Source organism: Furipterus horrens, unplaced genomic scaffold (assembly GCF_987537825.1).
Source record: "Furipterus horrens unplaced genomic scaffold, mFurHor1.1.pri manual_scaffold_9, whole genome shotgun sequence".
Classification (NCBI taxonomy): domain Eukaryota; kingdom Metazoa; phylum Chordata; class Mammalia; order Chiroptera; family Furipteridae; genus Furipterus; species Furipterus horrens.
Genome location: NW_028327179.1, coordinates 39,895,703 through 39,908,922, shown reverse-complemented (window position 1 = coordinate 39,908,922; position 13,220 = coordinate 39,895,703). Strand labels below are relative to the sequence as shown.

Below are 13,220 nucleotides of genomic sequence, written 5' to 3'. Positions count from 1 at the left end.
GGGAATGTATCTATATGCATGATAGTAATCCCATTTGCACAAAATAGTCCAGATTATTCATCTCTGTTTTTAGATGATTCTGGGATCTTTAAAAATATTAAATATAATTTTTCCAAATGTCAGTATGAAAATCTTAGTACCCTCATAATTTAATCAGTAAAAAGTTGGGTAGTACCACCTAGTGGCAGAATGGCATTTATGACACTGAAACGTTCAAAACCTAGGAATGAGCTTTGGGTAGGTAGTAGAAATTAATTGGAAAACTCATTAGAATTAGAGACAATCTAATTATTTCAAATTTTGACATTTCAGCAGCGATCTCTGTAGAACTGGAAACATCACTTCATTTTCTTTGCCTTGGTAGTGCCATTTGCAACGTAATCAGGTAGGACTACTTTCTTGAAAGCTCTTGGGGTCTGTTACACACACACTTCCTAATAAACCTAATTTCTTCTGCAGAACCAATATATTTTTAGGATAAAATTATTGTAAAGTTGTTCTGCACTTGTAAAAACCTATTCCAATAAAAAAAATGTTCACTTCTTGAAAATCCATTAATTTCTATCATGCAATGCTTGATCTATTAAATTACATAGTAAGACACTGTGCTTTGTGTTAATGATGCATGTTTTATTTACTGCCATTAGAATTAATGTGATATTATTAGATAATACTTTTTTATTTTTGAGATGTGTGTAATAAGCAATTGCTCTCTCTCTGGAAAATATTTTTTTACCATTTTATAAATACTGAGTTGGCGTATAAAAAATAAATAAATAAAACAGGCTACAATAATGAAAGTGATAATTAATATACAAATTCAAGGATAAAACAATAATCTACTTAAAGAGCTTTACAAAGCAATGATTAACTATTTTGAAAAGCCATTTTAAGTCATCTTCAGTCACTGATTCTCAAAACTGAGTGAAAGGATCTGCTAGGGTAGGGACTATCAAATATATCTGTAAAAAGAGGGAGATGTGAACTTTGAAAATAAAGAAACTCTGCCTTGTCCTACTTGTTTAATTTTAGTCCATAGTCATTCAGCAAATGTACTGAGGACCTAATATATATCAGGCACATTACAGTCATAATATACAAATATATTTTGAAACCTCAGATAAACATTTAAGAAGGTTGGGAGACATTTATGATTGTTGATTAAAAGTACATGCTATGCAATTTTAAGAAATACTAGATAACAGGTGACCACCTGAAAAGAGATGGACCTATTTTGGTCTGGATAATTCCCATTAAGGTGATGTCAAAAATCTCTAAGCACTTAAAACCCAGGAAAATAACTAAGGAGAAAAAAGGCAGGTGTGGGTCTGAGGGGGGATGAGGTAATTTTCTGAAGATTGAGCACAACAACAACAAAAATACTGACTAGATATTAGCTAAAAAAAAAAATCATTTTGTTTTTGACCAATAAATATGTTTCAAGTGTGTGTGTGTGTGTGTGTGTGTGTGTGTGTGTAAGAATGTAGAATGCTTTGGAAGGAAAGCGCAATCTTGGTCTACGGTACCTGTTCCAAGAAACATGACGTCATACTGGCCATCTTCTGCCACAACATGATCCACTACAATCTGCGTCAGTCTATAATCCACATTGATTCGCTTGAACGTTGGTCCTCCCACAACTGGATATACCGACTTATACATTACAGGGTGCCGCCTGATAAAACTGATGACATCATCTGGAAAATCTCGGGTGGATTTGATCAGTGGGTCGTAGGTTTTGCTTGGACACTGAAAAGAAATAAGGGGAGTATTGTTCATGCTCCTGAGAAAGTTCCATTTTCCTCTAGTCAAAAGGCTTATCACTGATATTAAAGAAATAGTGAATGGATGGATCAATGTGGACTCACTTGTACCTCCAAATAAATGCAGTTTACCTCAGATATATCTAAATCCAATCCTCTCTCTCAAAGATATTACAAATTACATTTATTTATCAGTATTTTCTAAAGTTTCCACAGCAAGATTGGTTTCTATGAAGATTTTTATTTCTTATAAAAACAGGTGAAATTTGAGTTGAAATAATTATGAAGAAAGTAATCTGTAAACGTGGGGATATGAAAACCATTATTTTCCTTTACTCTTAGCTAATTTAAATTTCAGTTTTAAATTAAAATCTAATTATAACTGGTGTGAAAATTATATGGTAAACAACTCAAAGGCTCTCCCCCTAAAGGATCTGTGGAATTTTCTTGCTTTTAAAAATTGCCTTTAATGTCACTGATTCAATAGTTAGCATACCCTGCCCCCTGGTGGAAAAGTAAAAAATTCATACTAATACAAATCAACTGATATCTTTATTCAAAAAACATGAATAGATAATTACTTTATAATTACTTTTCTTAAGTACATATCTCCCGTCCTATATTCTAAATCTATTTTATGATTTCAGTATATTGAAATTTAATAAGTTACTGTAGAATAATTCTGTTATCATATTAGAACACAGGCATAGAGAAGAAAATTAGTGACATTGACAAAAATTTTAAAGAATGTGCTGCATTTTCCATATTTCCGTTTTCTAACAAGCTGGAAATAATTTACACTGAATCGAACTGTTTGTACTAGGCATTAATTAGAATCCTATCAAAACTACAGAATGTATCATACTTCTTAGTCAAAGCATTCAATAGGATCATTCTCAGGGAACTAAAGATACTGAGAGATCTTTAAAGTCACACAATACGACTCTGACCCATTTTTATACTAATGGCTCACTAAATTAGAAACATACCAATAAAAAAGTGTACAAAAAGATCTGTTAATGAGTTTTTTAAATTAATTTGAAAATCTCTTTATCTTTCACAAAATCTTGTATATCTGGTCTTAATGAACTGATATTATCTTGATATCTATTCTTTTGTCCCAGGTCTGAACCAAAGAGGTTAGGAACATCCTAGAGTATTAGTCCTTTGGCAATTACTTAGCATATTCTTAACTGGATGGATGTTGTTTTAAGGATCTAAGTCTGTGCCTGCAGTTGCTGCTCCTAGCACTTACCCTTCAGCCAAGTGAAAGCTGTCAACTCTATAATGGAAGGAACCCCGTAATAAATAGATTAAGTTGCAACTCAAAATAAATGATTCAAAGCTCTTGGCCAATTAGAGGCTGCATGTTGAGGCTCAGTTAAAGGTCATTTATAGTGGGCTTATAGCTTATAATGCCTGCGGTAAAATGTGGTTGGTCTATCATTAAAATCAAAGCAAAAGCAAGGTTTTGCCTGCAGTGTATTTTTTGAAACAGCCCTTCAACTTAAGAAAAAAAAAAATCTTTTGACTTTGCAGCTGCAGTTTTACAGTAGCCAAAAGTTCAAAAGAAATAATATGATGATATTGAAGTCACAGTTTTTGGTATCAAATTTTAAAATAACTTGACATTTTAATGTAAGAAAGTATAGGTGATTGAAGATACAAACATTTAGCAAAGAAGCAAATTTTCCTCATTGTTTACCACTGATGAAAAAGTTTAAATGTAATAAAATCTAAGAAAAAAAGAAAAACCTGGTTTCTATTGACTATTATAAAATGATGTTTGAAAATGTATGTTTTATTATGGCAGCTTTCCTCATGGCCTGCTGCCAGCGTTTGCATAAGATCTTTTCCCTCCAGGTTACTATGTGTGATCTCTCGGGTACACTGCTCCACTTGCTTTCACAAAGGAAAGTGATTTGGTAGAGTTGCTCCCTGAGGTTTAAGATAGTAGTTTGAACCAAATATTGTTATTGTAGTTAATTAAAAGCCAGAGGAATTTTTCCTTTGATATTATATAGCTGTGTAGACACAGATCTAAAAATAACTTAAGATGCCAAGCAAAGGAATCAGGTAAGCCTAAAAACAGGGTAGAAAAAATTCCGAAAAGGAAAAGAGGATGTGTAGAAAAAGGCTACATCTAAAGCAAATGAGCGCAGTCAACTATTTCCCTTCAGAAACTCCTATAAAACTTTCCTATTGCAGTTTCACATCCCAGATATTAAAAATCTAGTGCACTTTTCTGTATGTATATACTCTTAATTTCTACAAATTAGCATGGTTCATCTGAATATATTGTAGAGGTCCATTTCCGTCTGCCTCCAGCTTTCTAACATTTGCCTGACTTTCACTAATTTAGCTCCTATGACTGTAGGAAACAAATCAAGGAGCTTATCTGTGTCTCCATCTACTGTTTTGAAAACTCTGAGATTAAAATTTGAGGGAGGGAAAAGAGCAACAAATAAAAGTCTAAAATGTCATTGTTTTGCTGGAAATAATACCAGCAAAAAAGAAGAGAAAAGAGATCTGTCTAGACAAACCTGAGATGAAAGGGTGAATGCACCGGCAACAAGCCCTGCACAGGCCCGATCTCTCATGGCTGGCGGCCACAGCTGGCTAGGTGTGATCACGTTATACTTGGCAGATCTACCCGTTTGTAGAGGGCCTTTCGTAGTGCAGGGGGAAGCCATGGATAAGAGGAGAAAAACGGTTTTTATCCAATGATAGAACTTTGCCCCCTGGCCAGGCACCAGGCAGCTGTTAAAAGTTTTTTTTTTTTTTTCCCTCCTAATGCCTCAGGCTATTCTCTGCAGGTTGCAGTTTACTTTTAAGCAAATCAGAGGGAAGAATTGGGGCAAGGAAAAATAGTAAACTGGGCTTTCATTTCTAGCAAACTGGGAAAAAGAAACAAAAATGCAAAAAAAAAAAAAAAAAAGGTCTGACTTTAATTTGTGAAGTAAAAAAATGCACATTGAATAAGGACCTGGCTTATTCAGCTATGAGTCAGTTTATAGCAGCTATGGACAAGCAAAGACCCTATATTCAGTATCAGAAGAAGAAAGGCCACAGGTACAAAAACAGAGGTAAATTTGTCTCTCTTTCTTTAAGATTCCCTTTCCTTTAGAGAAATTTCTATACCAGGAAAAGGAAAACATTGTTTAACACAGTAAGTAGTCTGGGATTTGGAGAACCTAATTTTAAAAGTGAAAGCTGGCTCTATGGAAAAGAAAGTTAACTTCAGTTGCCTTTCATCACTTCCAAGAAACACAACCTCTACACAGCTAAAAGGAAATAAAAGTGATGTTCTGTCATTTCTCCATTTCCAAGTCATCAGTTTTAGGAAGTTGGAATCAGGAGGCCCAGATTCTAGTCCCGCCTCTGGTTCCCCCTACTAGAATGAAAAAGAAAAAAGAAAATAAACAAACAAACCCCAAGAGAAGCAGAATTAAAGGTATCCTCAGTAATTTAGAGAAGCAATGACAAAGTAATAATTTGTTATCCAGTAAGTGGAAGGCCATGCAGTGAACAAATGATGAGGAGAAAATAAAACTGTGAATTTTCCTGGCTGCTGTGGCTCAGTGGATTGAGCATCGGCCTGTGAGCCAAATGTCACTGGTTCGATTCCCAGTCAGGGCACATGACTAGGTTGCACCTCAGGTCCCCAGTTGGGGGAGCGAGTGAGAGGCAACCGCACAGTGATGTTTCTTTCCCTCTCTTTCTCTTTTCCCCTCTCTCTAAAAATAAAATAAATAAATAAATTATTTTTTAAAAACTGTAAATTTTTATATAATAGATTTCCTTAACATTTTCCACAAATTAGGAAAGTCTTACTTAGAACAGAACAAAACAAACAAAACATTAGCCGTATTTCTCAGATACATAACTGAGAAAACAGCATGAGACACTGAGAGAGAACACTTCCATACTTTTTCAATCCCCTTTAGTAAGACTACCAGTCTAATTAATCCTCCACAAATCAAAAAGAAGTTTAGGATACATTTTTGTTTGTTTGTTTGTTTTAAAATTTTACACCAGGTTTATTGAAGGAAGGGAGGGAGGGAAAGGGGTCAGAGGTAAGAGAAAACCCCAAACCACCTCGAGGGCCCGTTGGAGCCTAAGATACTGTTTTTAAATTATAAATTTTTCTTTGATTAGGCACACTATGTTTGTAAGTCAACATTCAAACATCTCTTATCTATGATATAATCAAGAAAATCCTCATTTAATGGGGCCAGCTTAGGTTACAACTCAAATCTAATTTAGGACATTAATGGAGACTTAAATTTTTGAGACTCCTCAACTCTCTAAGAATATGTCATCGTGCAAAAGCCAAATATTTTAGGTGAGGCGGGAAGATAAAACAGGATACTGCAAAAGTTTTGGGACCTGTGGATTCCATGGTCACTTCAAACCCCTCTGTTTCCAGGGTAAGCTGGACTTTCTCAGCAATCAATCTAGTTCTAGGTTAAGCACCACTACAGACATTCAGTCTGCTAGAGGTATTGAGTTGCTGACATTACGTGTCATTATTCTGCGATGCAATCCTTCCAAGATTTGCTTTGCTGAAGCAAAATCATAAACCAGTTTTAATTAAAGCAATGATGCTTTGACATGTTAAAGCAAAAAATTCCTTCCTAAAACGTGTGGCTGGTACATAGTCACATATATGGTATGATGAACTTTTCAGTGGACTTGGAATCAAAAGAACTGGGTGACTTTTTCAATGTCTTTTATAGTGTTAGGAAGTCTAATAATTTACTGGGAAATAAATTAAAACTAATACACATATCCACATCCACATACTGCATTAGGGAGATTTTATTTCATAGCAGAGGGACAATCAGGGCCCTACTATAAAAGGGCGAAACTGTTTAGCCTTCACCTTTGATTTTCTCTACTGAAAAACACATGTGAGTTGTATGTGGCAGGACTTCTATTTTCGTGAAGATTTGAAATGTTACATAGAAGAAATTTCATTATTCTACATTATCACTTTAAGATTATTTTTGCAGTGGGCCAGTTTAACTAAGTAGCTCAGTGAACAATATATAAATATTAAATTTGAAAAAGTATTTTTAAGTTTTCTAAATATCTGAATTTCTAAAATAGATATGGAGAGGGGAAATGTTTATATAGGGACTATCTGAGATTTAACAATTTTTTTTTTTTTTTTTTAGCATCATTCCTTTTATTACAAACAAAAGACTGGAAATGTCAGAACAGGAAGGCAGCTAGAATGCACACCTGGACTTTTGGTCAGATTTAACAATTCTTACTTAAGTTTTTACAAGACATTTTGATATTTCTTCTTTTTTTCTTACTAAAAAGACAAAGTTTTTCTGGGTATAAGCTATCAGTGGGGATTATAATTTGTTTATCATTCATCAATGTACAAAAAATAAAATCAATTAAATCAAGTCACAAAATTAAAAGACAGTACTTATAACTATCTCATTTTGCTCCCTCCCCAAAATGGAGCCTTAGTTAGGAAATTCGTGCGTAAGTGTTGATTTTTAAAAATAAAGTTAAAAAGCTTAACAGTAAAAGCAGTAACTATTTAGGATGGGTATAAATGGCATTTGTTATTTTTACAAAATAAGAGAATGATAAATTGTCAAAAACTGGCAAAATGATTCATGAATAGTGAAACATGCATTTCTTGAATATTTGAACTTCAAAAACTTTCTACATTTTTGTTATTGTGAATTATGTGCAAAGAACAAGGGGGTACTGATCTCTCTTCAAGATCACTATTTCAATTCTATTGAATAAATACCCAGAAGTGGATTGCTGGATCATATAGTTTTATTCCTGACTTTCTGAGGAACCTTCACACTGAGTGTGGAAACAACCTAAATGTTCATAGATGTATAACTCTGGTCTACATCAATGTGGGATATATACAATGGCATATTATTCAACATTAAAAAGAAAGAAAATCCTGCAATATGTGACAACAGAGATGAACCTGGGACACTATGCTAAGTGCAGTCAGTCACAGAAGGACAAATATTGCATCACCTCACCTATATATTATCTTAAGTAGCCAGACTCATGAAAGCAAAGAACAGAATTGTGATATTTTCCCCTAGGATCTTGGGAGAGTATAAAATAGAAAGTAAATATTTTATAAAAATCAAATATCAAAAAAGAAATCTTCTGCATTTAAAAGTTTTCACCAGATTATGAGTTTTCTAACATCCTATTATTTTTGGCATGATCTCATTTGACTCCCACAACTGACCTGTGCCCTTCACTGTATGGCACATTACTCCATGTTTCATTTCACTTGGAGCTTCTTATGCCAAGACCCACAGTCAATTAATGATTTACAAAGTCCATCTGAACGAAATATAGTTTGTTCAGAGATGCTATGTGGACACCAGAGGGCGAAGAAACCCTTGAAGTGAAGGGATTCTGTAAATGTGTCCTGTGCATCCTTAAGTTTCCAGACTTATTAACATTGTAGGTCATGATTATCATTGCAAGGCTAGTTTAGGTTTGACTTGTCACTGGAAGTACATACTAATGTCAAAACTGAAAAATTAGAGTAGTTATTGCACACTGAACGTGTAGTGTTTATTTACCTGAGTGATAATGTCAACAGAAGGCACTTCTGGGAGAAGAAGCTAAACTCAACTAACCTGGCTGTAGAAAATGTAAAAGTAAAGAGGGTTTCTAATAATCTGTTTAAAATTTTAACTTGAGTGGGAAGTGGATTTCAGTAAAGATTCTGACATTTGATAGAAAGAAAATTAATTAGCAATGTTTTTATTAAAGTCTGATGTGTTCCACCAAAGTACAATAAAAGAAATGACAAGTGCAATAAGACTTCAAAACTTCATTATTATTTGTGTAGAGAACACATCAATCCCTGAGGAAACACTAAGTTTTTTTTATTTTTGTTTTTTTGTGGTTTGCTTTATCACTTTGAAGGTAGAGTGACATGGAGATTAATAGCACTTATTTGTAATTATGTAGATCTAAGTTTAATCACAGTTCATCACTGGACTTTTTCTCATGCATAAGATATCTACATTATTATGTTGTTGAAATGATATACTCACATAACATGTAAGTCTTTATCACTGTGTCTGGATCTTGAGGCATGTTCAGTAATAGTTTTTGACTGTAATTTCTGAACTGGAGGTTTGTAGGGATTACAAAGATTCATACCTTCATTTAACCAAAAATTACCAAAATTAGGCTGGTTGAAAACATATGAGAGATAATGTAGAAGATTGTGTAGAAATAAATGAAGTGAATTTCAGCTAGGACATGCAGTGGAATATCAATTAGGTGAGTTTAAGGAATGGGTGAAAATTAGAGAATATTAGAGTAAAGGAGAGAAGACTGGTCAGAAAACTCCAACATTCCTCTTCATTCTGCTGTTTGGTAATAAAATATTGGGAAACTTATTTATTTTGGGCATCAATTTTCTTCTTGGTAAATGTTACTAGTGTGTTTGATTGATTCACTGGGAAATATAATTTCACTGATTTTTATGAATACAGAATTACTTAAAATGATAAAGTTAGTTTATAGAAAGAATATTTGTGTAACAGGTTTTTACATCACATATATGATGTTCCTAACTTTAACACCAACCCTCTAAATATAAAATATTATGTAGAAAATTCTACTAATAGGATTGTATGCAAATAAAGAGCAAACATTTTTAAAAATAGGTAAAGTAATAGAGCCAAAAGATTACATATTTATTTATGATTTTAGACATTTTCAAGTTTGGTCATAGTGATTTCAAAGAGAATATAAAATAACTAGTTACTCAGAAAAAATTGATATCCTTGGATACCATAGCTTTCTAGATATTCCCACACCCCTTTCAGGAGGAGCGGCCATCACTCTTCATTCACAGAACCAATTAGAAAAAAAAAAAAAAGGCCCAAAATATGTAATTTTAAAATACCTCAGTATTTTTGTTTTAGAGAAATAATTTCTTTAAACTGCTGTATATGGTTACTCCCCATCTAAAACCAGTATAGAAATAAACTGAATATAGTTCAGAACAACAAGAAAGCCCTCTATTTTAACCAAAACTATAAAGCAAAATAAATAACCTCTGACAGAAATTAGCATATTTTTTAAAAAAATCTAAGTTCTATAAAAAAGGACAGAATTACCCTGGCCTGTGTGTCTCAGCTGGTTGGAGGATCGATCCGTAAACTGAAAGGTCATGGGTTTGATTCCCAGTCAGGGCACATGCCTAGGTTGCAGGTTTAATCCAGGTCAGGGAGCATATGGCAACCAACAGATGTTTCTCCCCCCCCCTCTCTCCTTCCTATCCTCTCTAAGCATGTCCTCAGGTGAGGGAAAATAAAAAAGAACAATCTACCTGATCAAACACTGGTCTGCTATTTTCCTAAGGGAGTCTTTGTCTCTGTCTTCATTACCAACAGCGGCCTGAGAATGGGCCATGGATAAAACATTATTTTATAAGGCATAATTCTCAAAGTTCAGCTTCAGATGCAAATATATTTACACATTTTTAAAAAGCATAGGAATTCAATGAGAAATATTGATGTTTGGAAAAGATAAAGGAATAACTGTTAAATGGAACCTTCTTAAGCCTGATAATATTTTTGTTCTTCTAAATTGTTAAAAAGAAAAAAAAGTTAAGCATTCTTTGGTAGTATGGATACACCTATTCCCTGGGCAATTCTGAACTCTTCACAAAAATACCTGCAGTGTGAACACCTTACGTTTTGAGTATTCAGTAGACAGAGTGGTCTGTTTGCTATACTGTGGTGCTTCTGTTCTCACGGATGAATAACCCTCCTCACTGACATGTAGGTTTTATTATGGGGAGTCACATGCACATTTCAGGGAAGTGTCTGTGTCTGTATGAGGAGAGTGACATGACCTGTGAACAGTCTCTATGCTTCATGTGGCATTCACTGCCCTCTCAGGCCACAGTCAGGAAGTGGTGCAGCAGTCACATCTGCAGTACCTCCAAACTACACTATAACTGGGACTTAATGTAATCTGGATGGTCATTTTGATAATGCCAATTTCTTAGTATCGTAAGAATTAACTGCTGTATATGGGTATGAACTAATTTTCTGAAATTAATGTGAATGGTTTCAGTCCCAAATTCTTTCTCCTGTAAACATTCAGATAATTAAAAAGTGCTTTTTAAAAATGGTCTGAATGGTCACAGTCTTTATTATTTAAAACAAATTCATGTAGAAACAGCTCAGAACATGATAGTCTATGATAGTTAACCCCAGAATCCTAGATTCCAGGGTGATAAAACTTCCCCAACTAGAGCTCCCTCTGAATTTTAGTCTCTGAACACATACACACACACGCACGCACACACACATGCACACACTGAACGTATTATATATATGTTTGTGTGTGTGATGCATATTTAGTAGAAGATCTTCAATGGAAAGGAAAAATAAGTATATTTTAACATCAGAAGTTTTTAATATAGTGTCTTAGTACAGGGACTATGGGTTTGGACTCTGTCTACTTGGTATCTGGGTTCACAACTCAGCTGCACCACTCACTAGCTGTGTGACCTTGGGAAAGTTACAGCACCTATGTGTATCCAAGACTCCTCATCTGTAAAATGGCATTAATAATAACGGAACTTACTTCATTGGGTCATTATGAAAATTAAGATTTGTAAAAGCTAAAGAAGAGTACCTACACCCTATGTGATTGTTCAATATAAAAATAAGACAAGCAAGTACAGCTTTGATGTACAAAAAAAATAAAGGAAATAGTCAATATCATATTATTTGCAAAAAAAATATTTCCACAAAAATTTTGATTACCTTATAATCAGTCCAGAAACATCTTTGAAACATTTATATTGAGGGATTAAGAAGGGGAAGTAGACATGGTTGTAAAGTGTATTTCCTAAATTGAATTATGTTATATAACAAGAAGATGAAAAGACATATGAAAAGGCAAAATTCTGTAGCATTAGACTAGTTAAGTCAACAATTTTTCTCAGAGATTTTGATGATTATTTTAGACCTCTGGATAGAAATATTCATAATGAATCCTAAATAAAAAAGACATTTTTCCTTTATGTAAGTTTAATATATTTAATATTCAATATATATTGAATTTGAACAATATAATATTGATTCAATAACCAATCCTAAAATATTCTATTAAAATTTTAAACTGTTTTAATCAGATCAACAAAACAAAATGGAAGGCTTCCATTTACAATGCACATACTGATTTTAAACTGTAGTTTTTTAAAAGATTAATAAACTCTAAAACACATTTCTTGTTTCATCTGTGTTTTAAACATGATTTATAATATTTGAATGAAAGTTTGGAACCAGGACTCTTAGGTCTTTCCCCTAAAATATGTGTATTGTTCCAAGGTGCAGCATAATAAAAAAGATAAATGCATACCAAAAAGAAGATAATTTAAATGAATCTTTATAATCGATGTAGTCTTTTTAAAGTAGAATCCAGGACTCTATATATATGGCTGTGTGTGGGAAATAAATACTTATTTGGCATTTTCTTCTTATTTAGAATATTTATCATTCTAGATACTAAATCATTTTGATGATTCTATAGACTTACTGAGGATAAAAACCATATTCTCAGCATAGCTTGCACTTTACAATAGTCCATTGTTTCCTGTAATACTAAAAATTCTCACTCAAAAGGAAAATGTTAAGCTCCAGTGAAGGATGAAAATGCTAAAACATCAATGAAAATAAATAATAGTTATTTTTTAAAACTGCAGTACTTTTATTTGGTGAAGAACATAGTTTATTGCAATAGATTTAGAAAGAGAATATGGGCTTAAGAAAATTGTTTGATTATTCAGTTGGATACATACAGTGCCAGGTCGGGGATAAGGGATTCTTCCATCGTACTGCACCCAGCGATGGTCTGCGCTTTCCTTATGAGCATATGGGCCGTTAAAAACTGCTCTGATGTCAGCCATGCTATACACACAAACAGCAGAGCCCTTGAAGATTGAGCTGGAAGAAAGCAACATAATTCAATCCTTCACTGGTTCATTTATTGGATGCTTAGTGCACACAAATATGATAGGTGCTGCAGAAAAAACAATGTAGGTATGTTCTCAAGGAGCTTATAGCCAAGTCATCCTAAATACAGTGGATTAACAGTTACATTACAGGTAATTTCAGTAAGCTAAGAAGCACACAAATGGATAGCCAATACTGGGCTGTCTGGTGAGTTTGTAGGAAGTAGGTCATGTCTAAATTGACACTTGATGGATAAATAAGAATTTCCTATAAAAACTGGAAGATGAAAAGAAATATGTAGGAAAGAGATACTTATGCACATGCTCTTGAATATTATTTGAAGTTATTATTACATAATCCTCTAAAGAACTTGCAAAATAAAAAGGTACATTACCTACTTTTTTTAAAAGGATAACTTAGACATGTAATTAATTAGTGTGTGTCTGTTTTCTTAAAG

General features: G+C 33.6%; 1 protein-coding gene across 2 annotated transcripts in view; it reads right to left on the bottom strand.

Annotated features, from left to right (window-relative positions):
* Window positions 1-13,220, bottom strand: part of LOC150001634 (semaphorin-3D) — a 204,866-nt gene that overhangs the window by 21,589 nt on the left and 170,057 nt on the right. For both annotated transcript variants that reach the window (XM_090287278.1, XM_090287279.1), the window contains exons 11-12: window positions 12,610-12,754; window positions 1,527-1,749 (exon numbers count right to left, since the gene is read on the bottom strand). In XM_090287278.1, coding sequence (XP_090143404.1) covers window positions 1,527-1,749; window positions 12,610-12,754 — 368 coding nt within the window. The remainder of the gene's footprint in view (window positions 1-1,526; window positions 1,750-12,609; window positions 12,755-13,220) is intronic.